Source organism: Erythranthe guttata, chromosome 1 (assembly GCF_056151865.1).
Source record: "Erythranthe guttata isolate IM_541 chromosome 1, IM_541, whole genome shotgun sequence".
NCBI classification, from domain to species: Eukaryota; Viridiplantae; Streptophyta; class Magnoliopsida; order Lamiales; family Phrymaceae; genus Erythranthe; species Erythranthe guttata.
The window spans coordinates 4582799-4609678 of NC_142533.1; the positions used below are offsets into that span (position 1 = coordinate 4582799).

The 26880-nt window shown below is 35.3% G+C and overlaps 4 protein-coding genes and 1 non-coding gene across 12 annotated transcripts; 2 read left to right on the forward strand and 3 right to left on the reverse strand.

Moving 5' to 3' along the window:
- Window positions 1-696: 696 nt before the first annotated feature.
- On the reverse strand, window positions 697-5853 carry LOC105956181 (PAS domain-containing protein tyrosine kinase family protein). 5 transcript variants are annotated; one of them, XR_016031214.1, is made up of 15 exons: window positions 5293-5853; window positions 4730-5093; window positions 4526-4624; window positions 4146-4250; window positions 3233-3605; window positions 3097-3137; window positions 2935-3003; window positions 2738-2838; window positions 2579-2657; window positions 2378-2476; window positions 2214-2282; window positions 2030-2099; window positions 1850-1931; window positions 1338-1432; window positions 697-1220 (listed from the first exon to the last, which is right to left on the reverse strand). XR_016031214.1 is itself a non-coding variant. In XM_088818202.1 (15 exons), exons 1-15 carry the CDS (start codon window positions 5598-5600, stop codon window positions 1118-1120), a joined length of 2037 nt encoding a protein of 678 aa, XP_088674328.1. In that variant the 5' UTR covers window positions 5601-5696; the 3' UTR covers window positions 697-1117. The 5 variants fall into 5 exon arrangements, 3 of the variants coding, with proteins under 3 accessions (XP_088674328.1, XP_088674326.1, XP_088674332.1); XR_016031213.1 differs by having other exon boundaries at window positions 4146-4259; window positions 5293-5696; XM_088818202.1 differs by having other exon boundaries at window positions 2050-2099; window positions 5293-5696.
- Window positions 5854-7061: 1208 nt separating this feature from the next.
- Window positions 7062-12926, forward strand: LOC105956182 (putative NOT transcription complex subunit VIP2). Of its 4 annotated transcripts, none has more exons than XM_012980019.2 (15): window positions 7062-7469; window positions 8829-8924; window positions 9159-9270; window positions 9372-9550; window positions 9701-9749; window positions 9845-9991; window positions 10442-10651; window positions 10747-10839; window positions 11183-11289; window positions 11372-11512; window positions 11612-11932; window positions 12054-12106; window positions 12189-12230; window positions 12467-12611; window positions 12692-12926. In XM_012980019.2, exons 2-15 carry the CDS (start codon window positions 8907-8909, stop codon window positions 12758-12760), a joined length of 1686 nt encoding a protein of 561 aa, XP_012835473.2. In that variant the 5' UTR covers window positions 7062-7469; window positions 8829-8906; the 3' UTR covers window positions 12761-12926. The 4 variants fall into 4 exon arrangements, with proteins under 4 accessions (XP_012835473.2, XP_012835475.2, XP_012835476.2 ...); XM_012980021.2 differs by having other exon boundaries at window positions 7074-7469; window positions 11186-11289; XM_012980022.2 differs by having other exon boundaries at window positions 7074-7469; window positions 9701-9731.
- Window positions 9187-9267, reverse strand: LOC148772641 (small nucleolar RNA snoR35). The gene has a single exon (XR_016033005.1). It is a non-coding gene; the product is annotated as a small nucleolar RNA snoR35 (small nucleolar RNA).
- Window positions 12927-13909: 983 nt separating the features above from the next.
- LOC105956183 (plant UBX domain-containing protein 8) lies at window positions 13910-19381 on the forward strand. Its single transcript, XM_012980023.2, has 10 exons — window positions 13910-14238; window positions 14940-14992; window positions 15097-15568; window positions 15655-15725; window positions 16877-17102; window positions 17209-17418; window positions 17502-17633; window positions 18112-18255; window positions 18736-18792; window positions 18932-19381. The coding sequence occupies exons 1-10, from the start codon at window positions 14155-14157 to the stop codon at window positions 19037-19039; spliced, it is 1557 nt and encodes a 518-aa protein (XP_012835477.2). The 5' UTR covers window positions 13910-14154; the 3' UTR covers window positions 19040-19381.
- Window positions 19382-21859: 2478 nt separating this feature from the next.
- Window positions 21860-26641, reverse strand: LOC105956184 (putative transcriptional regulator SLK1). The gene is made up of 10 exons (XM_012980024.2): window positions 26534-26641; window positions 25135-25836; window positions 24696-24827; window positions 24483-24531; window positions 24201-24412; window positions 24014-24082; window positions 23705-23808; window positions 23093-23186; window positions 22920-22989; window positions 21860-22537 (listed from the first exon to the last, which is right to left on the reverse strand). The coding sequence occupies exons 2-10, from the start codon at window positions 25798-25800 to the stop codon at window positions 22056-22058; spliced, it is 1878 nt and encodes a 625-aa protein (XP_012835478.2). The 5' UTR covers window positions 25801-25836; window positions 26534-26641; the 3' UTR covers window positions 21860-22055.
- Between the last annotated feature and the right edge of the window lie 239 nt (window positions 26642-26880).

The following is a 26880-nucleotide window of genomic DNA, read 5'->3' on the forward strand; positions in this document are numbered from 1 at the left end:
TAATCAAATTTGACTAAGCTATATTAAAAATCGAATAAGAGAGTAATGCATTCTTGAATAAATACTAACCCAATCCACAATGAGTCGACTTGAAACGTGATTTCGAATTTCCACCCGTATTTTAGGAGTAAGAGTACAAAAATTGAGAAAAAAATATAATAAGTACATTAATAACTAAATTTCTAAAATAATAGATAATATATAAAAAAAAATCCCTAAAACAACAACAATTAATTTGATTAGGAGAATTTCTCTAAAAATTGCTCTCAAATGTGTGGGGGGTGTACAAGACTCCTTGACCTAATGAAATCACCTACTAAACACGTGCCAAGAAATAGTACAACTCTCTCTCTCTCTAGACTATATATATGTATATATGTATGCATATATATATATATATATATTGAAAAGACACAACACCTAAAAAAGGATTGGAAAGTACAGAAAAGGCAGAGCAACTTTTAATACAAGTTTGGTAAATTGAAATCACATGCATCCATTTTGTGTCTGTCTGCACACACACTATCCCCTAGTCCTACCATAGGGGGACTAGGAACAACTATATTTCTTCTTTTTTCCCATCCATTTATTATCTCTTCTATCACCTCATCACGTCTTCTTTTCTTTCTTCTTTTTTATTTATTTCATAAATATCCAATTTGATTTTAATTTAACAAATAAAATCAATATCCCAACTTGGAAAATAAAAGCAATGAATATGATTATATGAATATACTTCTTTTTTTACCTTGACACATTAATTGCAGATGTTTTTATTAGATATAGGGTAAAAGTGAAAACTGTGCCAACATGATGGACTGAAAATGCAATCACCCCAAAAGCATTGGTGCAAAGTGCAAATTCAAAAGTACAATTTTCTACACCCAAACCCATCACACCAATTCAGATTAACTGAACTATTTAAAAACAGAACCATGCTACATTTCTATCCCTGATCTATTTCATGCAAGAATATTCCCTTTTTAATTTTACTACATTATTAACTAATATTTTTTCCCTTTACTTATTTCCCTTGTTCCGTTTACATTCCAACTACTTATCTATCTCGGCAGAAAACATATATAGCTGCTTGCTCTTCGTGTTAGTGAGGACAATTCTAAGACACGGATGCTGACCTGGCACTCAGTCCGGCGCCCGGATGTACCAACTCTGTCATTTTGAGGATGATGTCTTCAAATGACGGACGTTCTTCAGGGTTGCTGCTACCAAGTTTGCGATGCATCAGTTACCTTCTTTTTGGTCTTTTTAAATATTATAATAGCGTAAAAAAATGAAGAAAAAAAAAACTCGATAGAGTCAGTTACTAAATTAATTACCTTCGCCAACAATCAGAGATGATGGAAGAAACTTGAGGATCAATGTTTGATGGAATTTCTAATCTCCGATCCATGAAGCCGACAACTCCAACAACCTTAACGAACATTTGTAACAAAACGTGTCAAATATTTGAGAATGATGTAATGTTTGTATCTTAGAGTCGTATATTGCAAGGATACATTTTGCTCCATAGCAGTCAAAACATAATCATTCCTGTGTGTTTTGTTGAGCTTCTCAATTCAATTCAAATCAAGAACCAAGATTTAGAGATCCTTAAAAACTCGTGTCCGAGTGTGTGATTTGACTGCGCCACAGTAACAAATTAATTCTTGTTTTGTACTTGAACGATAGACTTTTAATTTGTTACTGTGGCAGTCAAATCACACACTCGGACAATTTTAAGGATTTCTAGATAGTGATTCTTGAATTGAATTGAGAAGCTCAACAGAACACACATTTTCGAAAAAGGAAACAGCGCAAATTGAGTTGGAAAAAAATATATATATATTACCTGTAAGGAATTGAGGTCGTCCCATGGAACACGTTGTGTCATTAGTTCCCACAAGATGACACCATAGCTAAAGACATCTGACCTGATAAAAAGACGAATACATAAATATAAAAAACAATAAATAATACTAAGATATTAGATAATGTCAAAAGCTTCAGAAATATAATCCATTGCGAATACTTTTGGTTGCGGAGGATTACTTTTCTGTTGAAGGTTCATTCCGAAGGACTTCTGGTGCCATCCACTGAGGCTGCAGTAATTCCAAAAAACGAGTACTAAAATCAGACAAAGTGCAATAATATATCTACGAGATTAAACAAATTGGATAAGGATTAGGACATAATTAGTGAAGAAAGATCTTAACTGTGCCTCGCCCGGATTTTGCAGTTAAGAAAGTTGCACATTTCAACTTCGATAAGCCAAAGTCTCCAACCTGGGAAGTACCGATGTTTATGTAACTTGAATATTCAAAATTCTTGCGCTAATTCTAACAATTATTATTATTCCAATATGCCATAGAGAATATACCTTGACTGTCCAGCTTTTATCGACAAGAAGGTTCGACGATTTGAGGTCTCGGTGTACTATGGGAGGATTTCTATGATGCAAATAGTTCATCCCTCTCGCCTGTAGAACCAAGAACGAACCGAAAAACTTGTATCAAATAAATAAATAAAAGAAATTATTACAAAAAAAAAAAAATCTTTTTACTTCAGCAGAAAAACACACCACATCAATAGCCATCTTCAGACGTCTTCTGATGTCCAATGATTGGTTGTTCTTATGAAGTGCTTTGAACAAACTTCCCCTGTTCATATTCGAAAATGAAAAATAACCCAAACAGAAAAGAATTTTTCTTATTTTTTTTAATTAATTTATTTTCCAAACCTGGTCAAGTATTCGGTGACTATAGCAAGTTTTTCGTCTGTACACACCGCTCCCATGAACAGTAATACATTTGGATGCCTCAGTCTTCTCATTATATCAATCTGAAGAAGCACGTTCGGTTCTAAAGTTAGCATCGGTGGAGTTGGATAAAATCAATCCGCTGCATGGAGAATTCATTATATTATACATATATATACCTCTTTTCTGTAATCGAGCAAAACCTGCTCGGTGTACTGATTTCCGTAATAAACCTTAACCGCAACATCCTTAAAAAAAGAAAACCAAAACATTAATTAAATGGGCATCTATTATTCTTTATGATAAGAAATGTAATTCCGAATCAGATTCGGCGGCCCTACCGATCCGTTCCAGATTCCACGATACACAACCGCAAACGAACCTGAATTATTACATCAACACCAATCATTATTTCAAACATCAGCAAAACACACACACACACACATATCATTTCTACTACAATTACTTCAAAATTACCTTGCCCAACTTCCTCCTTCAATTGTAGATCACCCCATCGAATCTCAGAATCCACAACTTTGATCGATGAGTTTCCATGTCTAGTGTCGAAACTCTCTCCCGAATTTGGAGTCTTGCGAGAATTTGCATCTTCTTCATCGACTGATTTTGTAGTAAAATTCTCGTTATTAATAGAATGAGCCTCCTTTGTATAATTGTTCCCATTATTAAGTTCTGTGATATGAGAAGTATTCTCCATTGAATCTCTCTGCAAATGTGCTTCATATGCTGTCTCCTTGTTCGTTGAATTATCTTCCGATTGAAAGCTCTCGTCTGTAACTTTCTCTGAGTTGGTTACTGCTCCTATATGCAACTTCGAGAAGAACTTCGCCACCTATCATTTTCACGTAATACATCAATGAATATTTGTTCGGACAATATCCATCTCCATAATCCTAATTTGCAAATAGATCATATTGGGTGAAAATCGGATTGGTATTGCACTCTCACGAAAATTCCGACTTTTTTTGGAAGTGAAAAACTAATTCCATCAAAAAAAGAATATCGGAATATTGAATTGTGGATGAAATAATTAGCTCCAAAATCGGGAATTTTCAGAACCGAATCGGCGAAATTTGGAAAATTATTTTTTTTGGTAACCTACAATATAGAATAAATAATAATTTTGACATTATACATGTATGTTTTGAACCAAAAAAAAATGGATCTTCTGATATTAGAATATCGAAAAAATCAAATATTGTTCCAATCCCGATCCAAAATTTATCGGAAAAATCGGAATTCGGAGTAAAAAATATTGTTCCAGAGTCGGAAAATTTCGGACCTCAATGTACGAAAATCAAAAATTTCATTCCAACTCACACCGCCTAATTAATATCGAAAACTCATAAGGAAAATGAGGAAGATAAAGTACAAGTTTCGAAGGCTGAGAAATTTCAGAAGTTGATGCTTCGTTCTCCAATCTCATCACTTCAGCTCCATTCCTCCCCGCGGATACATTAGAAGCAGTCTTTGCAATCTGCAGAGACTGCATAGTTTAACTAGGAATTTTGACATAGCATTATTTTCGACAATTTTTGTCCTTGTAAAACGGGGGTACTCTTTTCCCTGTTATGGCCAACAGGGTTTTTAACGAGACCCCTGTGTACACTCGGTCGTTTTATATGATATAAAACAATTTATTTTGGCCAAAAAAAAAAACCTATCTGCAGAAACGCAATATTTTTCATCGTTTCACTTCCAACTAATTAAATCGAATTCCACAAATCGAATTAAAATTAAAAAAAAACTTACAGGGGTTCTTGGCGGTCTATCTGCTTTCACACCTGGAGTTTCTACTTCAGCTTCTTCGCTCACTCTTCTAGTTCTGTTCCGTAGTAGAACTTTCGAAGCCTGATCAATTTAGCAGAAAAGTATAATCTCTCTCCAAAAGGAGACACTTATAAACACGTGACGTAGAAAGACACACATATTTGAGATAATAGCAATAATAAGCACCAAATCGGAAATCGAGGATTGAATTTGAGGAAGTGCTGCAACGATATGCGGCCGTTGGTTCCTGAAATCTATCCTACCAACTCCCAATTTCGTTTCGTTGAACACAGATGCATCGCTCGACACAGTGACGATTCCAACAAGCCGGTGGTCCTCATACAACGGGCTCATTGTGACCATCGCCATGAAAGTTTGACCGGACCTCTTGTTGAGGGGGAGTTGACCGGACCAAGACTCCCCGTTGGTCAACCTCTCCATGATTGCCAGAGCTGAAAGATGGTGCTCTTCGCTGAAGATGAGTTTAACGTCTTTTTGTCCGACTACTTCGTGGTCTTTATATCCGTACAGTTTTTCAGCCGCACGATTCCTGTAACACGATTAATCTTCAAAAATGCACTACCCTATCCCAATTTGCCCTAATCCAAAATTATACTATATGTAAACATAATCGCAGTAGCATTGCCCTAATTTGTCATGTTCAAAACCCTAAAAACTGAGAATTAAACGAATGAATTAACTATATTAGCTAGAAAAATTTCGATTGATTGAGAAATGAATACACATACCAATAAGTAATCTCCCAGGAGCGAATTCTGCTGCAGACATGAACAGCATGACCCATGTACTCCAGCACGTTTCTGTACGGACTCCCTGAGAAATAGGCCCAGGGGGGAAACCCCCAGTCGGGAAATGACGTCACGTCGCCGGAATCAGAAGCCGGCCCCTTCTTCGTGGTCTCCTCTTGCAGGACGACTTCGAATTGCTGCCGGAGTTTCTGCTGGCTTGCCTCGAGGCTCTGGAACCGATCCAGCAGGACGCGGTACAGTCCCGCCCGCGACTCGTCTCCTCCGCCGCCGCCGCCGCCGTCGTCCATGGTGGTGGAAGCGAGAAGTGGATATAGGTCATTGGCGTGCAGTTGGGGGTTTTGGGGGGTGAGGGTTTCTTGTAGGTGGGAAAACTAGTGTTTGATTAATTGGATTAAAAAATTGGTCTGTGACAAGTTGTAGGATTCGTGGGGGAAGGAGGTGCCGACACGTGGCAATTGCTGCGTTTTACTGCCTAACAAAGACTTTAACCAATGGCGGTTGAAAGATTTGATAGGCCGGTTTTCTGGAGTTGCTGTGGCCGGGTCGGGTTAGGATCCAAATTCTTGGAATTTTAAACTTTGGACTTTCTCTCAAAATAACCCTTGCTTTCTAAAATTACGAAAATATCCATGAGATAAGACCAAATTATAAAATTATCCTCTTTTTTTTTTTAAATTATATCTCACATTAATGTTCAACATAAATAGGGCTCGGATCAATTGGCTCAACTGTTTCCTCAATGGGCCTACTTAAAACAAATCATTTTATGACTACTAAATTTATTTTAAAACAACTGATAAGTTATTTTAAGAGCTAATGAGAGTTAAATCTTATTTTTAAAATTATTTTTTAAAGTATTTGAGTAATGATCTTATAAGTTATTTTTACTCATTATAAGATCTTAAGTACAAATGTGGGGTAGATGTAATTTTTTTTTTAAATATCTTCGCTTATTTTTTGATCTTTTAAGATTTTTGTTTAAAATAGCAAACACTTTGAAAGAGCTTATAAGCTATTAAACATATTATAAGTTTATTTTGACAATTTATAAATTTAGTCAAACACTCTCTAATTCAAGTCCATTAAAATAGATTTTATTATTTTTTGGTGTTTTTATATGTCACACAATTTTTCTTTTTGTACCAACGTCGTATAGTTATATGCTTTATAAATCGTTTATACTTTCCATTTTTTCTGCATGCCCTTCATTTATGTAAAGTTTTATTAGGTTTTGTCGTGGTTTATATATGTGGAAGACGTTGATGAAAATTTAACAGTGTATCTGATTTGTAGATTTTTGTGAATTTAATTGAAGATGAACTGTTTTGCTAAACGACAATAAAAACTTTACCTAAATAACATTGAACATTACCTAAATATAATTAATTGCATAAACTTAACCTCGTCGGTGGTAAAAACTTCACCCAATTGATAACAAATGTGAATGACAACAAGTTTTCGAACATTGACAACAAACTTAAGAAAAGTGAGAATGAACTTCTAAAAATTGAAAGCAAATTTTTTAAGATACGAGAGTGATTTTTCTAAAAAAATGCTGAAATAAGCAAAAAACTTCTAAACCTTGAAGGTGAACTCTGAAAGGAAACATACAGTCTACGGTGCGCGTTGCACTGTTCGCATAACGCGCCGACATTGTTCCCACAGAGTTTTAATCGATAAAAACGTGCAGATATTTTGTGAATCAGACGAACGATAGACTTTCATCGGAAACAAAATCCACAATCATTATTGCCAATGAAATCAAGGACTTTTAGCAAAATTCTCCAAGAAAACAAATAGAACAAGGAGAAACGCATTTTGTTTTTTGAGAAAGAAAAAAAAAAGATTTTTATTTATTTTTAATTGATAAGAAAGAGTTTGCCTATTGAGTCATCATTTTGGGAGAGAGGGGGAGTTATATAGTACAACGCGCACAGGCTAAAAGCTTTAGACAATTCGGAGGCGGACACCTATATAAATCGACTCTCTCACATCAACTCCAGCAGGTTACTATCACATACACCACGCCCCCTCGGAGCGCCTCGTATCTCTCTCTCTCTCTCTCTCTCTCCTCTCTCTCTCACTCTACAAGATTTTTCTCAATTCATCAATCGAAGTGAACTCATCGATATTCAATTTCACCTACATTGATACTGGTATTTCATTTTTTCCCCAATTTTTCTGATTTGTTCGATTGCATTTCATTTATTAAATTTTTCCTTTTTCGGTTACTGGCCAATCGAATTTGGTGGTTCGTGATGGAATTTGTGCGTTTTAGGGTTTTGTGACTCCAGATGTGGACATGCATGCATTTGATTGTATTTGTCTGACCGAGTGTCGATTTAATTTTATGGGGTTTTTGTTCTGTTTGGATTTGTGGATTTCAATTTAGCAACTGCATGCCTTGTGATTGGAGGTTTAGTGAATTTTAGTTTACATATATGATTTCGTAAATTCACCCTCGCCACTGATTGATGGGAGAAAATGATTTGGACTACTCGGATTCGATTGGGTGAATTGAAGAAACTGTTTGTGGATTGGTCAGTGGTTTTGGATAAAAGAATGAATCACTCTGAATTGAAGAACTGATATTTGATCTACAATAAATAGGCATTTGTTTTCCAAATTTTGGAGAATGTGGAATAAAGGTCAAGATTTGCTCCAAAAACCTCGTTCTCTAACCCAAATGTTAATTTTGTTTAAAAAAATCCGTGCTTTCCAAGATAAGTTAATTATAGTTGCCGCGTTCTGTTAAGATTGTGGACTGTGGTTGTAGTTTATTGACTATGTGAAGGTAGCAAAACCCCGATCAAACCCTTGTCTGTAGCATAACTGATGAATGCGATTCATTAATATGATAGGTGTTAGAGTATATCAATTCATATATGTGATAAAACAAGATCAGGAAGGTGATTTTTAAATATCTTCTTATTTGGTAATCTTTTGATCATTATCTGCTCCTTTTTGCCCCTTTTGGTGATATTCCGTCAGATGGAGAGAAATTTGTAATTATTGCGGGTACAAGCCGAGAGGAAACAGTTGAGTAAATTATAGCGATTTACTTGGACTGCATTAACTTAAGATGACAAGGTGTATGGATTCCAAAGGTCAACCTATGGTTGACAAATATATATATAACTGGGGTTTTATTTCCCTACATGTGGAACAAGCAATGCAGGAAGTCGACTTAGCTGCATAGGTGGTTTGGGCATGTTACTTGTTTTGACCATGTGGTCCTAAGTTGTCCTTCGTTGTTTATTTTCTCTTAGCAAATTTGCCAATGAGGTTTCATTGATATTGTTTTATAGTTCATACAGTTGAGGTTCGAGAAAAGTACTAATTCCTATGAAGAACCTACTTTTGGCACTAGTTCAAGTTTTTGAGTTAAACAAACTTTGAAAGTCACACACATGTTATTGATTTTCCGATGAAGTTATAAAATCTGAAATCATTATTTAGCGGTCTAACTATTCCCCTTTGGGGCCTCTAATTATTTCTGTTCCTATCTTCACCAGGTTAACGTAAAGTTATAGTTTATCGGAGGTCATCTTTGGAGGGGAATGACCCTTTGCCTTCTGTTTTGAGGAATCAAAATGTCAGGGATACTCAGTGTAAGTCAGTCTTTGCTTCTTCCCTGTACCCTTGATTATTGTTTGCGTGACTTGTCAAATTTAAACACCTCGAAAAATAAGAAAAAAATAACCTTTTTGAATCCTCATTTGCTTTACGTAAGATTACTTAGTATGCAAGTCAATTGCAAATAGCTGAAAAAAATATGGATATATGTATTGTGTTCTTTCGAACTATATCATCACTAAATTTACATTGAAAATGTGGATATGCAGTCAGGATTGAATGGATCAAATTCAAGCCTTCCAGATAACACTGGAAGAGCTTTCGCAACTTCCTTTTCTGCCCAGTCTGGTTCCTCCGGCGCTGTTTTAAATCAGTCTGGTGGTACACACTTTATGTTGTTCTTAATTTAAGATTTATTTGATTAAGAGTATAAAACAAGCTTTTGGTATGCACTTTAAGTAAGGTGGTGTTCATATTGACAGGAAATATTCAAGGACTTCATAACATCCATGGTAGCTTCAACATGTCAAACATGCCTGCACCATATGCATCAAGAAATTCAGCGAATCTTAGTGGTATTCCAAACACTGTCCAGCAAGCTCCAGGGAGCGTGTCAAATGGGAGATACGCAATAAATAGTCTTCCAAATGCACTTTCTCAGGTATATATTTATGTAGATGTACAACGAGAAAATTCTCTTGAACATTTTCGTATATGTGCACAATAAAGAATCGTATATGCGTAATGGTGCAATGTTCCACTCTCGACTTTTCGTGGAGATCACCTTTAACTGATAGACCCTCTGATGCAGCTATCTCTTGGAAGTTCACATGGGCATTCAGGTGCTACAAATACTGGGGGTATTAGTTTTTGATGTCTGTTAATTTAGTTCACATACACGGTGCTCAATTTTAGAGTCTTTTTGCCTCTAATTTCTACAATTGCTTTCTTTCAGGCCCAGGTGTTCTTCCCAATATGGGAAATACAGGCCGAATTACAAATTCTATTGGTGGTCTTGTGGGTGGAGGCAACGCTTCAAGGGGTGCTAACTCTAGTGGGGTGGGCAATATTCCTGGCCTTGCTTCTCGCTTGAACTTGACTGGTAAATAATTACCTTTCTTTCTTATTTTGGTTTCCCAAATGTATGACAAAGTTGCTGGATGCAAGATTTTACAGCAGTGACATGCAATTACAATCGATGATAACATAAAATAAGAAGGGAAAAGTACAAAATGTGATGCAGTTGTGTCCTGAAAGTGAACCATCTTACTGGATGATTCATGTGCTCGTTTAAGCTTTTCAAAAATTTCATTTGAGAGGTGTAATCTTATGTGTGCTTGGGTAAATGTGGCAGCTTTTGTTCGCATGCTGTTATTAGATGTTAAGTATTGACCTAACCATGTATGAATAGTTTTCCCTGTTTCATGCTCGAGACAAGTTTGTTTTGAACTCATGAAATTGGAACCAAGCGTCAATTAAATGTTCAAACTTGTCTGCATGAACTCCGCCTCTTGACTTTTATTACTTTTTGAGTGACACCTAGTTTCTTCAGCTCCACAGGTGGTCTCCATGCTAGGCAATTCTTATTCTGGTTCTGGTGTGCCACTCTCACAAAACCAATATCAAGCTGGGAATAATAATTTTAGTTTTATGGCATTATTAAATGATTCAAATGCCCACGATAATGGTGGTTTTGATGTAAATGACTTTCCTCAGCTATCTGGCCGTCCTCCTTCTGCCGGTGGTTCTCATGGTCAAATAGGTAACTGAACTTAATTGAAATATTGAACACCAAATTAAATTGCTTTCACGTTATTAAATCAGAATAACGTATCTTTGATCTTTCATGCAATGAAGGTTTAATGCAAAAGCATAACATCGGTTTCGCCCAACAGAACCAAGAATTCAGCATTCAGAATGAAGATTTTCCTGCTTTGCCAGGATATAAAGGTTCTTAAATTTCTGTATTTTTCATGTATCAAGGAAGCCATTTCTTAATAATTAATCTGCACAAGAACGGATGTAGGATGTATACTTGAGAAAAGGGTAAACTAATTAGTCTTCAGAATGTAATGAGAACATTAAATAGGAAAATATATGCTTGAAATTTAAGTTGGAGTATTTGGCTTTTCAAAATTTTTTTCGGAAAACTTTTTTGAGGTAGTTTTGGCTTTTCAAATCTCTGCATTTTATTATCTGAATGGTATGATCACCGATAGTGGTAATTACTACGTTGGATAAAAAAATTGAAGGACAATTTCAATTTTTTGATATCATTTCTGTTTTTGTGCAGCAGGTGGTCTTAATGTCGGGGGCAATGCGGAATATACCATAAATACCCACCAAAAAGAACAGATCCATGACAGTATGGCAAATTTAATACAGTCCCAGCAATTATCCGTAAGTTACTGCACTTAAAAGTTAAAACACTTGGAACTTTTTGTATTTTTTTCGTAGTGATTAAATTTTATTTGTTTTTTAGATGGGAAGGTCTTCTGGATTCAATTTTGGTGGCTCATATTCGTCACATCATCCTCAGCAACATCGCGCTTCGTCAATAAATGGCACAGGAGTTTCCTATCTAACATCCGGCAATCAAGATCTTCATTTTCACGGTCCTGATGTACGACGCATACAAATATTTTTTTAAATTGTTTTGATTGTAGATTTTGTTATTTCTTAAATTTTATAATTATTAATTTGATACACGTAATATAAGCAGCAATATCAGCAATTCCAACAGTCGCAATCTCGTTTCATCAATCACCCCTTTAGAGATAAAGACATGAAATCCACGCAGGGATCCCAAACTGTACCTGACCAATACGGGATGCTCGGTTTATTAAGCATCATAAAAATGGTCAACCCAGCTTTGACCTCTCTTGCTTTGGGGATTGATCTGACAACTCTTGGTCTGAACTTAAACTCATCCGATACTCTTCACAAGAAGTTCGCATCTCCTTGGTCAGATGAACCCGTGAGAGGAGAGCCAGAGTACGTTGTTCCTGAATGTTATTATGACAAACAACGTCCTCCACTGAATGTGAGTTTTCCTATGTTCTTTCTTTTTTTTTTTAATTTAATTTTTATGATTTGGTTTCCAAAGGGTTCCATTTTTGACCATGCTCCCTCCTCACGTAATTGGTAAATCCCCTTTATTGCAGCAAGGTACCTTTGCGAGATTCCGGCCGGAAACATTGTTATATGTCTTTTACAGGTAAGTCTTTCAGGCTCTCCGATAATTCAATATGCAGTCTTGATGGCACTAACTCGTGTGATTTTTAATTCCTATAATTTAGCATGCCAAAAGACGAGGCGCAAATCTTTGCAGCAAATGAACTGTAAGTCCTTTTCTGCTGCATTCTTTACTTTCTGCAAAATAAGCGTATGAATATAGGGTTTTAGTTTCAACGCATGTTCTTGTACTAACACGTGATGCTTTTCCAATGGGAATATGCATGCATATAACTGAGGATTGTCTTGTATATACATACATGTGTATTATTCACTAGTTACAAAATTATTATATGTATATTGAGATAATCAAGAATGAAAAGAGTTTGCGTATTGTTTACAGTTACAACAGAGGATGGTTCTACCACAGAGAGCACCGGTTATGGTTCACAAGGGTGGCGAACGTGGAACCTCTCGTAAAGACAAACAGTTACGAGAGAGGTTCCTACATCTGTTTCGATCCCAATACCTGGCATGCATCAAGAAAGGTTTAAAACACGATTTTTTATTTTTATAATATTTATTTATTTTTAATCCGTGTCTTATTTCATTATCTGTTGAAACGCAGGATAACTTTGTCCTGCAATATGAAATGGTTGAGAAAAGGCCGACATTGTCTCAGCAGTTGCCGTTGTAGTTTTGATTTTTGTCCTTGTCGTCTAAGCTATTTAATTTAGGATTATATTTCGTCGGAACAATATCTTGTTGATAATATGCTGATTTACTTCGAACCACACACCTGTTTACCCATATTTATTTTCTCCAGGCATATTTATTCAAGGATTAAAGAACCCCTTTCGACATTTTCTCGTAGTTTATTTATTTATTTTATTTATTCGGATTTTCGTTGAACACAATGTATAGCAGAAACGACAAGTGCGCCTTTTAATATAAAGAAGGCAACTTCACCCCTAAAAATCATATAATTTTGTTGTTTTGAAAATGCTAATTAAGATGTATCAAACCCTCATTTTTCTACAACTAAAAGACACTAAAATAGATTAATAAACCTAGGGGTAATTTGCTCAACACATTTCAAGTCTAATTTTATTTCGTACTAGGACATTCGTATTTTCATATTTTGTTAATAGTCCCTCGAGGAGAAACTGAAAATAGATCTTTTAGACTGAAAATGATTTATTCTCCTTCATTATCTTCAAAACAACATTTCACCTCTCTTTTCCGGTTTCTGTCGCCCAACGCCTAATTTCTGTCAAACACGTCAATGTAAATGCTATTTTCATCGGTCTCGATCCCTTTTTCAGTCTAAGACGTCTATTTTCAATCCAAATTCTCCAACTAAGGTGACAATTTTCAGTCTAGACTGTCTATTTTCAGTCTAAAACTCTCTGCCTAAGTTCTCTATTTTCCAGTCTAAGATTTACGACTAAGCTGCCCGAATGACTCTTAACAAATTCAAATTACCCGAACAATATGCATCTATTATATTTGAAGTGATTTGATGTGCCATTGTTGAACTGTTGATATGTTGTGTCTGCAAAAGAAACGTATTGCTTGATTTACGTCTCAATTAGAGAAGAATAACGAGTCAAGTGTTTAAAATAAATTATGTTTTATTTACTGTAAATATTAAATATAAATAATTATGAAATGCAACATAAAAAAACCCGGTTGAACAAGTCCAACCACGAACCAATAATTTGTTCGGGTCAATGTTTGGTCCAATTTTAAAACATTAAAAAAAGACAAATTTATATATATATATATATATTTCTTTTTTTCCCCAAAAAATAAATATAATCTTAACTTATGGTCCAAGATATCCAATATTCTAAAGCCCATAAAGGAAGAAAGAGGCATGAAATTCCAGAAAGCTCATCCAACTCTCTTTATTTACCGAAACACCCATCCTAACTAAAAAAATGGCAGATTAGTCCTCATCCTTATATATACTTACACAGTTACACCACTTCTCTTCCATCTCTTCTACACAAAAACGCAACTTATTTAAGAATAAAAAATTCCGTCTTCGATTACAGGAAAAATTAAATTCTTAACAATTGGGAAAAAATGGCGAGACCTGATCAGGAAGCTATCGATACTTTTATGAGCATCACCGGCGTTTCTGAAGCCGCCGCTATTCAAAAATTGGAGGTAGGGTTTTAATTTTTTTTTATAATTTTTTTTTTAAATTGGTATAAATGCTTGTGTTTTACTTCATTGATAAGTTTTCCGATTTTGTTAGAATTTGTTAATATTTTGGGGGAGTTGAGTTGCAATCTGTAATCGCTTTGTTGCTTTGATTGACTGTAGTATGAGTTCAGCCTGTGAGGAATTATTGTTATTATTATAGCTATGGAATTGAGTGAATTCTGAATATTTAGTTCTAAAATTTAGGGTTTATTAGGTTTTTGCTAGCTTTGCGGGGGTTCGTTAATGGTTGATAAATCGACATTGGAGTTCAATAGTTCATCAACTAAGATTTGTTAATTTCTGTGTCTCGGCTTGAACTGAATAAAATTGATTTTGCTTATTTTTGTAAATAAAATCAAGTTTGATGGATTCGATGAGTCAGTTATGAATTTCTGTATTGCCGGTTGTAATTAAGTGTAGTGTACGGCATTCTTTTTTGTGTCTTTTCGCCTTCCAAATAAGTGAAATCTGTATTTGGCTATTTTAATGATTGTTGGTATGGAAAGTTCTGTTTTATTGATTGCATCAAGGGAACAAATTGCAAACTTTTCTCGCTGATTTATTTCTCTACGACGAAAGGTGTTGTTCCGTAATACTTTTGTTATTACCGAGCTTAATTTCGTCATTCGCTTTTTGACTCGATAGTATATTTTGTTGAGCAGGATCACCATGGCAGCCTCAACGAAGCTGTAAATGCACATTTCAGTGAAAACACGTTAGTAATTTCTCGCTTATAAAACATAATTCCTTATTTGGTGCAATTATTAGTAACTCAGCATTTTATATGACCTTTTTTTTTGTTTTCTTTCTCCGTGTCAGAGCTCAGGAAGCTGCTTTTACTGCTCCTCAGAACGATGTTATGGATATTGATGATTCAGTACCAGGCGGGTCCCACAGACAACCTTCTTCCTTACCACACTTTGCTAGAGATTTGGATCCTTTCTCTCTTATCGATCCAAACTTCACTAGAAGTGCGTCCAATAGTCGACCGCCTTTTGTTGAGATCCCAGTTGAAGTTAAAGACGGTACAGGATCATCTGTTCGTCCTGGCAATGCTTCAGCCGTTGAAGCCACGACTGAAACTGCACGTGCCACTTACATAATAGACGATGATAGTGACGAAGAAAAAAATTATCCAGATGTACCGATTACTGTTCGACATGGGCCAAGTGCTCCCACAATCATTGACGTGCCTGACTATAACAACGATATAGAAGAAGAAATGATTCGAGCAGCCATTGAGGCTTCGAAGAAGGATGCTGCAGTGTCGAATCAACAATATGACGATCATGTATGAAAATTGTTTACAGTAAAGGAGTTGGTAACTTCGTTCTTCATTATGGTTAGTTTTTATTGATAACTTTATTTCTGATACAGGATATTGACAACGTTGGTGCTTCGGAATTAGAGGCTCAGAAGTCAGCTTTGCCAGAGTTATTACATGGAAGGTAACTGCCTGAGTTTTTAATACTTCACTCATTCTTCCATTAATACATTAACAGACTTACTATCTGGACCACGTAATTACCTTATTCTTTAGACACAGATGTGGTGAAAAAACAAGCATTTTGTTTTAATAAATTTACGTATGCAAGCAATTTGACACATCATTGTGCAAAACACTAACTTGCAAGCGGGATGATGCGTAACTACTGATATGTTCTTAATTATATTTTCTGATCATCTATAACTAGAATGGAAAAACCTAATTTAAACATGGTTGAAAAACTATAGTTTGTATGATTAGAAGGAACGAGTAGTAGTTGCAGAATATGGATGTAGCTCATATTGATTGAGGACAGTAGGTGGTGATGTTTTTTCAGTAGAATAAATTCAAGAAATTCTTGAAAGAAATTATGAAAAAGACATCCAGTAGTGACGATGGGATGTCAATCTCGTCTCTAGAACAAAACGAAGTAAATCCTCTAAATCAGAATGAAGATATGGAGGAATAAATGAACTTCTTTCACTTGTTTGCAATTGATGAATCATCATCAGTAGAAGAAAAGGACAAGAGTAAGAACTTGACGCAATTTTAAAAAGTATGAGTACCGATTTCTAACAAAGATTAAAGGCTTGTCGGACAGCTTGGAAAAATCCAGCAACTTTCAGATGGAAATTGATCCCGTGCAAACATCATAGAGAACACCCACAGCAATTGTTTTTTCGCGTATAGATTTTGTTTCTGGAAGGCAAACGAAACAATGTCCAGTAATTTTATTATATTATACCGTTTTCTGGTGTATTACAACTGAAATTGAAATGCAGTAAAACATAGTTTGTTGGAATGTCCGAGTATTCCAAATGTATTTGCACTTGTACTCTTCACTGTGGAGTAAGCACTCTTTTGGTTGGGGATATTAGCTACGATTAACTAAATAAATGGACTTTGTTTGATGTTTGGTAAACTTCATAACTTTTCGCTTCGACCAGGAAATATTATGATATCATGGCTTATCTTGCCTTTTAGGGATCTTTTTTATTGGACCTTCTATGGTTGAATAAAACAATTGGGTTTTTATTAGATTATTTAACCTTATATCGGCTAATCTTATCTTGGCAACCAAACGAGGCCTAAAATAAGTATTTTTGTCTTTAGGCAATCTCAGTTGGAGATTGGAAGCTCATCCATCCAAGATGAAACTGAAGATGAAGAAGAAGAAGAGCTGCAATTGGTTAGGCACAGAAGAAGACGAGTCACTTCCACCTCTACCGACACACCACTAATCGATATTGGAGGAGCGGAGGTCCTCCCACCTTCAATTCCTCAGCAGAATGATACTGTGACTCATTCACGTGACAGTGGAACTGATTTCCCTTCTGAGGTATAACTTCAGTTTCTTGATATCCGGAATGCAAATAAAGTTCTCTATTTCATAAATAAGCCTTTTTGTACTTATTTGGTTTTGTATGTCTATGTACTTATTAAAGTGGGGAGGCATCTCATCCGAGGAACACGACGAAGCTGTTATGCTCGAGGCTGCAATGTTTGGTGGGGTCCCCGAAGAAACTGGATATCGTTTTCCTCCTTACGCACCTCATCGCCCCGTGCATAATGATTTATATGGTCCTTATCCCATGCAAGTACCTCGTCCTCCATCACCTTCTCTTACTGCTCAGAGATTGATACGAGAACAACAGGTTTTCTTTTTGAGTCTAAGTGATGGTTAAATTTTCTGCTGTCCCTTTGATTATAATCTGTGTCTTTTTTTTTGTTCGTGCAGAATGATGAATATCTTGCGGCTCTACAAGCTGATAGAGAGAAAGAACTGAAGGCCAAGGAAGATGCTGAAGCTGCTCTTGCTGAAGAGAGACGCAAGGAGGAGGAATCACACAGAAAACTGCTAGAGCAACAGGTACCTCGTGTTGAAAAATATATTCACACTTGATTGATTTGTGTTTTATCAATAAATTTATGTTTGAATTTATTTGGCCTTATGTGTCATTAAGACTTCAATATTTATATCACATGGAGTTGATTCTAGACATAGAGTATGCTTAAGAAATTTAACAGTGAGAAGTGTTGGTTATCTAAATACGTTGTTTATCTGGCCTTAACTCTCCGATAAGAGTACTTAATACACAGGAGTCGCTTCTAGTTTCTGACTCATTCTTTGCAAAAACTTAATACTTATTATTCGTTAAAAAATGCTACCTTAAGCGAATGCTGTGTAGTGAAAAGGAAAAAAAAGAAAAGTTTATTGCATTTTAATTATAGAAGCACATGCATTCTCGGATGAAGTTTATTGCAATTTAATTATAGAAACAGTGTGGTAGTAAAAAATACATACATCCTTGTTGTTATATATATAGACATTTCTTATGGTTGGGCAGGAAATTGAGAGACAACTAGCAGCCAAAGAAGCTTCCCTTCCACAAGAACCAAACACAGATGATGATAATTCTGTCACACTTCTTGTGCGTATGCCCGATGGGACCCGCCGAAGTCGGAGATTCCACAAGTCAGACAAACTACAGGTATTTTTTCGTTGATCGACGTATTTTTGCGTTTTTAATTCAAGTACTCAGATAAAATACACTAGTCCCTTGTTTGATTTGATTGATATATTACTGATCAAGGCTAGTTTTATGTTTGACAGCATAGACCCACAATTTATTATTGGCCCACGACATAATCAAGCAATTTCTGCTTCTTAAATTACTAATGGAACGAAAAAATACAACCCTCTATTTGGCAACATTAATTTTTATGCATGGACCAATTTTGTAATAGAAAATTATCACGACTTCTGATATACATGCTATCAAACATAAATATAGACAATAAATCACTAGCCAGTTGTTAACATATCCAAGTCAAACCATATCTTATTTAATCGCATCCTCCCTATCAAAAGAACCTGAGAATGACATATAACATAACATATTCCATTATGCCGTACGTTTGGTTTCCATTTTATGTCTTCACTTTATTTTATTTTATAATTTTTTTTACAGTATCTATTTGACTTCATTGATATTGGAAGAGGGATCACCCCTGGCAGTTACAGATTGGTAAATCTATTTACATACTCTTCTAAATAATCAATATGCATCCTACTCTCGGAAGAAAAAAATAAATAAATACTTTACATACATACATATATATATAGCGAAATAATGAAACTTACGATATATTTGATCATACATATAGGTGAGATCTTATCCTAGGCGCGCTTTTAGCGACGGAGAAAGTAGCTCGACTATGAACGAATTGGGTCTGACCAGTAAACAAGAAGCATTGTATCTGGAGTTGATATAGCAGCATCATATTATTATTTGCAGGTTTTATAACTTATACCTATTTTATATTTATTTTGCAAGTGAATATTTTAAATATAGACCGAGCGAAATTGACTTATATTATACGGTTTGGAAAGGCTCTTCCGTTGGGTGTAAGTGAATTATGTTTCTATACATTTCTTAGTAGTTTAGACACAGCCTCACCGTTCGTTTTGCTCCAAGTATGTCTTCATTTTCGAGCATTGTTTTTCTAAACGATCGAAAGTGAATCGAAATATTTTCTTTTAATTTTATTTTTCTCCATCTTTTATTGTATTAACATGGTATTTGGTTTTATGTAGCTATGCATTCCATTATTCAATATTTTTTATTTAGTTATATGTGATTTTTGTTGATTATTATTTTAATCTTTGTGAAAAATAATTGATTTATTACTTAATACTATTTATTGGGATGATGGACCCCCTAAGGTTTGGAAAAATTTCGTATACCTCCCTTGAAGTTCGGTTTCATCCTCAAACCCAACCCAAATGCAAGAATTAACAGTTTATCGTCACCAAGCTGTTCTTTTAAATTAAAAAAATAAATATAAACGCAATAGACCTGTTTTCCGTGTATTTCAAGGTCGATTAGTTTGAGGTTGTATTTTTCGAGCAAAAAGAAAACGAAAACCCTTAACTTTTTGAAACGAAATTTACTAACGGTAAAAATTACAATAAAAGTTTACAAATATTTGGCAAATGGCAAAAAGGGAATTACAATTAAATTTTTACATTGGCATCATCACTTTTTAGAATATTCCGTAGCCAGATAGGGGTTAATTGTTGCCTGGAACCAAGCCTCAGGGGACCTATAAGTAATTTTCCAGACCCAAGAGGGTCTAGGTGTAATTTGATCTAACCTTGGGGAGGTATGTGTAATTTACCTAATTGTTATGCACGGACCAATTTGAAGGAATAAAAAGAAAAATAATTACACATACCTACCCAAATAAAAGGAAAATTAGACATTCCTTCCGATTGCTGGATTTCTTTTTTCTTACAATATCTATTCGACTTCGTAGAAGTTGGCAGAGGGATTTTACCTGGCAGTTACAGATTGGTAAATCTATTTTCATACACTTCTAAATAATCAATATATTGGAAGAAATATATATATATATATATATATATATATATATACACACACACATATATAACAAAAAAAATGAAGAATTTACGACACATTCGATCATAAGGACTGTTTGGAGGTCTGTCGTATATATAGATGAGCTCTTGCATTTAGATGTTTATTTTGGTGATCTATTCATGCAATTTTATGGGTATTTGATTTTAACGTTAGACCCCAAGTATAATATAATATTTATCCTCGATTTTTTGTTTCGATTTTGCTCTTATTTGTTATCGTATTTATTTTGTTGTTTCTAATGCAACATTTTGCTATTGTTTTTAGTGTTTGAAGTTTGAACCAAATACAAATAAATAAATAAAATGTCTTTGTTTGTATTTTGTTATCTGAACGTTACATTATCCATAGCAAATCATTTACATGTTTGCTTTTTAGAAACAACTTGTTGCTTTTCGGAAATTTCATTTTCCGTTGTTTTCAGAAACGTAAAACACAAACTGCAAAAACAATTCATTCCAAGGTTACATTTAGCTGGTGCTTTTTGGAAATTGCATTTTATTGTTGCTTATTCGTATTTGCATTTTGCTTTCGTACAATTAATGTACATGTTTTTTTTTCGCGTTGACATAGTATGCAATATTTTTTTCGTTCAACAGCTAATTCGATGAGAGGAAGAGAAACGTAAACGACTCACACGGTCAACGCGAAACAATGTGAAGAAAAAAAAAAGTATCCATGACTTTCTTTCAAGAGAAAAGAATAAAGAGAAAATAAAAGAAACAAACTCAAAGAACCAAGAGGTAGCTGTTAGTTCATTACACAATATTTTGAACAAAGAAGTAGCTATTAGTTCATTACACAATATGCTTAACAAACTTTTTGTCACTCAACTTTAAGATCTGAACATCCACAATGCGTAGTACTAGCCGTGATATTAATTGAAATTATCTCATTCACATTCATAGCGATGCAGAATAGTTTGGATTAACTCTATCGGAATTAATAAAAAATTAGAGTTCTTGGATAATATCCGAGAGCCGCATCTTTCTTTCAAGAAAAAAGAAAAGGAAAACATAAAAGAAAATGAAAACTTGGCAGAGGAAATAGAGATAGTGTCTCAAAACGCTAATTTGGGCTCAAAATTTCGTATTAGCCATAATCTATGTCATTATTTTTTGGTATATAAACAATCAACAACATGTTTAAATTTTAACAATAAAATTGTAAGACTAAAATAATTTTAGTGCTTGAGAACATGGCTAACGAGTTTGTTTAGTAGGTTTACAAACGAAATGATACTCATATTTATACTAATGAACCTTTCTAATGTATAGTGGGAATTAATTTAATCATATGGTTGGGAGTAACTTCATGAATGTTGTACTTATATTTTAGAAGGTCAAAGCCAGTAGAGATGATTTAGGAAGTTTTAGGACTCTCTACAACTTGGTCACAGCTTTCTCCGTGTTTCTAGAATATTCCTATCTACAAAGGTCAAAGGGTTAGCTTCGAGTTTTATCTTTTCGGTTAGTTTTCTTGATCTAGTGAGAACTTCTTCGATCCAAAGACTATGAAATTTGATCCAAAGTAGACGTACCGTTACACCTTCATACTATTTTAAGTAATACATTATTGTTATTACATACTCTTTTCACAAACATATTATCTATTAAAAAATAAAATAACGATATTTCAAATATCGTTGCGAACGTTTTTGGACTTTGTGAGAATTTTCGACGACAGTAAAAAAGTATCGGATATGTAAATGATTACACTAATAAAGGATGATAAAATATGCATAAAACGCTCGATAAAACGTTATTTAAATATTGTTCTTTTAACATTTTGTGAAGTAAAATCTTTACCATCAAAAAGCTTTACCGTTTATGGTTGTCGTCTGAGTATATTTACCAGCACAAATCCTGATGACTGGAGAAGCCTCCTCCTGAATTTTGGAAAACTTCCGGCGCTTGCTCCGGCGAATACGGCTCCGCTTTCGCACTAATATTTCTTGAACTAGCATTTGAACTTTCGCCGTAATGCAGCCCATTATTCACCATTTCGTTGAGCAACTTATCGACCAAAGCTTGATTAGGATTTTCGGCATGCGTAATGGAAGATTTGGAGTTTAAGTATTGCGCGAAATTGATGGGCCCGTTTAGATGACCCGTCGAGGAAATGGGCGGCCCGTTTGGACTCACGGATGCTGGTGAAGAAGAGTAAGTTTGCCCAAGAAGTTGGTGGTTAGGGTTGATGGAATTTGAAGACGAGTTTCCCAGGCCAGATTTTAACGGAAATGTTTGTTGACTATGAGCAAATAGTTCCGTTTCTTGATTTTCCTTCGCGTGGTTACGAATCTTGTTGCCTTGAGAGTATTTGTTCAAGCAATCTAGCAATTTAATGATCAAACAGTGAGGGTAAAATTCTAGGTAAAGTAATTTGAGAAGGAAAATAAAATGTAAATATGAACTCTTATATTGTTGTCATTAAAATAAATTTAGACTTTATTGTATTTAGTACCCCAACACATCGAATTGCTAAAAAACTCCTCGTGTAATAAATATTAGCAAAAACCCCCTTATGATGCATTTTTTTTAGCACCCGACCCCTAAACGGTGGGTTTTTAGGGGGGGTAGTTTGCGGGAAAAAAAATAGCATCATAGGGGGGTTTTCGCTAATATTTCAAACACGGAGTTTTGAACAATTAGAGTAAACACGGGGTTGCTAAATGCAATAAACCCTTCTAATATACATTAATTATTAATGCGTACCAATTGGTCCCATTTTTGTGCCACGGCTGAGTGCCATGAGATCCGTCATGCTATCGACAACTTCTGCTATCTGCAGATGATGTAATAGAAAATATTAAACCGTAAAAGTGGAGTGTAAAAAAAAAGAGAATAATCTCGGTTGCCTAGTATATATTCTTCGAGCATTTATATACCTGCAAGCACCTAATAAATCGTTTGGGATATCCCAAGTCATTCACCAAAGGTAATTCCATATTTCTCGCAAGTTGATTACCTGCCGATACAAACCTGTCCGAATAGAAATTTACCAAAGACACCAAACATTATCTTAATCTCAACAAAAATTCGCATGCTTCACTTTATATTTCTTTTAGTCGACTTTCGACTTTTTTAAGCACATGATCCTCAAAAGGAAATAATAATGCAGGGAATAAAAGGGAGCTAGATAAAAACAAATAAGGGCAAATTACAGCCACCCCCTGAGGTATGGCCAAATTACGAAAAAAAACCCTCTTGTTAGGGTAATTACAGCCACCCCTCATTTTAAATATTTTTACATAAAATTTATGTAATTCGGTTATTTACCGTACCAAATCGTTTATTCAGGTAAAAGGTATGAAGTGTTGGCGTACCGATATTTCAGTTCGGTTTTACCGATTTAACATCCCTAAATTTACCTCTGGAGGGGTATTTTCGTAATAATTGAGGGTGGCTGTAATTACCCAAACAAAAGGGTTTTTTTTGTAATTTGACCATAACTCAGGGGTGGCCGTAATTTTCCCAAAAAATAATAATAAAGCACTTACATATCCCAAATTGGTTGAAAATCCTGCTCCGACGAGACCCTACAAGATGTCCCGTTAAGGATGTCATGTTGAAATTTCTCAGCTACATGAACCAATTGATTAACCTGCAACAGCCAAAATAAAAAAAAAAAAAAACAAAACAAAAAATTGCAGTTTTGTGTGGCTTCAAACAGAATTTAAGCTACAAGATATAGTCCAAATACTCCTACCGGTAGACAAGCTAATAACTGAAACCAACTAATTATTTAACTACACAAACTATAAATTAATAAATAAATAAATGAAATTACAGCAGAAAGAACTAGGTACCTGAGGAGTAATCGATCTACGAAGCAGAAACTCCTCGTGATTTTGCGCACAAAATTCCCAGGACAATATCTGTGTAGATTTCAAGAAACGAACTATCAAAAAATCGTACAAACTTAATTACATAAATAACTGATAACATGATACAACTAATCGGTTTTTCGAAACACGAAAAAATTAAATAAAATACCTTCAAGTCATATCTGAAGACAACGCGAAGTGTTCCCACATGCACTACTCGGAAATTTTCGTAGACGCTCTCTTGAGTTGCTTTCCCGTATTCAAGAACCAGCCCGCATGGAATTTTACACGCTCGAGGTGAATCAAGAAATAGAATCTCGTCGAGCATGCCACTCTCAAACTTTATCTTGAACAGCTTAGGAAATATGTCGGATGTCGCCTCTACCAAATCACGAGAATATTTGTTACATTTTAATTTGTTTAAAAAAAAATTGCGTGAATTTCTGCTTACCGAGTCCCTTCCCTGATTTAGAACAACATATGTCGCAATACCACGTCTCCTGAAAATAAATAACGGCTCTCTTTAGACAAGAATTGAAAATATTTACGTTAACGAAATAAAGATGGGACTAATCCAACAAACATTCAAAATTAGATGAAAACCGTAAAAGTTAAAAAAAAAAAAAAAAAAAAAAAGAAACTGCAAAGTTTCATCGAGACTAACCGTAGATACAGGGCAGAAAACGCCGCTTGTATGCAGCTCGATGTTTTCGTATTTAGAGAAACACCACCTTTTCTTTGCACCCGATGCGTAATATTCCGACACGAATTTCTTCCAATAGGCAATGTTGTTGTCCTGTAGGAAAACCGAAGGTATTTTTTAAACTCGTTTGGTTTCTAAGATAAGATTATCCGAGATAATCTTGTGAAAAAACCCCGAGATAATCTTGTGAAAAACCCAATTATATTATTGGACTAACGAAACATTCGGCAAAATCGAATTATTTAATCAATCATGGCTAATCTGACAAACCAAACGATGCCTTAGGAAGAGAGAAACGAAAAAAAAAAAAAAAAACCCGAAGCAGATGTTAAAAACTTCCTAAACATACATGAAAAGGCAATTGCAAATTGTTAAGGCGAAAGAGGAAAAAATAACTAACGCGTATATTGTTCCTCAAATGATAGAGATACTGCTTCAATCGTCTCGAACAAATAGCACCGTCAAGCAAAGGAGCAAAAGCCACTCGTTGGATATTGCCCTGTTCTTCTAGAATATTCCTCGTATGCTGATTCTGTAGCTGCTGCTGAAAGTGGGACCCCCTCAAATGCTGAGCCGAATTTAAAACCGGGTTTAGATTTTGCTGTCTACACTGATTGATCATTGCAGTTAGTTGCGGGTTTCGACTTTGCAGCTCCTTCAAATATAATTCCTTCATAATTTCTTCCTCCTGGTTGACATCGAGCCTCGTTTTCTTCGCAGTTGGGGCAACACGAAGCGAATCTCGGCAAATTTGTACGTTTGTCATCTTGTGTAAATCCGTACAGCTTCTCGTATTTTTCTTGAGCTGCTTCTTTCTCTCCGTTTGTCCACCTGGATTTTTGCTCGAGAACGGCATCGAATCCATATGATTAGTATTCACAAAACTCTTCGAACGAGCACCACTCGAAGTTGAAAAATTCGTAAAATCAGAAGCGAAATTTGGATTCGATTGCGCAGTGTTGAGAAAAGAAGACGAACGTTCTTCGGTTCGCATCGAGGTTTGAGAGATTAGAGCCTCCAGAATTCCTCCAGCCCCATCGGAATCGAGAAATGCCTCCAAAGCCATTTTGACAAAATCGGAAACTAATTCATCAAAAAAAATCTGAAAATATATACGAAGCGAACATAAACTGGTTATTTATGAATTTACGATGCTAAGGGTGACTATAAATTAATGTGATGCCGCTCAATAACAAAATAATTGCGAAAAAAGGTGGTGGAAATTAGAGATAATCGTCAGCATTTGCAGCTTATATTACGGCAATCGATATACATAAACGAGATCTGCGATTAATGCTTGAAATAACTCGATTTAATCGACAAATCACAAAATTCATCTCCTAATTAAGTAGAAAATTAATCCAAAAATCTCAAATAAGGTTAAGAGAATGTCTGATTCTTTCTCACTGTAGTTACCACACATGCAACCCCGGATACACATCATACATACACTCTACTGAATCAACAGAGAGAGAGAGAGAGAGAGAGAGAGAGAGAGATTTGCCTTGAAAAATTCAAATTAATTAGAAAAATTAAATTAGATTAAATTAAGCCTGCCCAACAATTTTACAAATGAACGCATAAACAACTCAGCCCTTTCACCAATTTTCTCAAAATGAAATTAATTTTTTTTTAAACCCCAAATTATTTTCCCCTTCTTCGTTTTTGCTTCCATTGCACAAAGTAAAGCAGCATTCAACCCCAAAAAATAAATAAATTAATTAATTAAAAAAAAAAATCAGCAAAATCAGAAGCAGAATTCTTACAGAGTTAAAATTACAAATGCAGCACGAATATACCGTCGGAATATTCCACCTCCGGAATTTTGCCTTGCCACGTCGGCACCACTGTGTGTGTGTGTTTTTGCAGCTCGGAATAAGGAACGACGTCTCTTTGGTTTCCTTCTCATTATATATATAGGGGTTCGCGGGAAGGGAAAATAGGAGCAGTGGTGGGGGGTTGACCGCTTGGTGCCGGTAAGTGGGCCCACCTTTTACATGTCAGCGCCGGTTGTCACCAGCATGGACACGTGGCGGGCGGTTGGTTCGGTGACACTCAAATTCGTAACCGGGTCTCCGGTTCTGCGGTGAGTCGGGACAAAAGTTGGTAACGCACTCTTTGTATTTACTTGTGCTGACGTCACTGA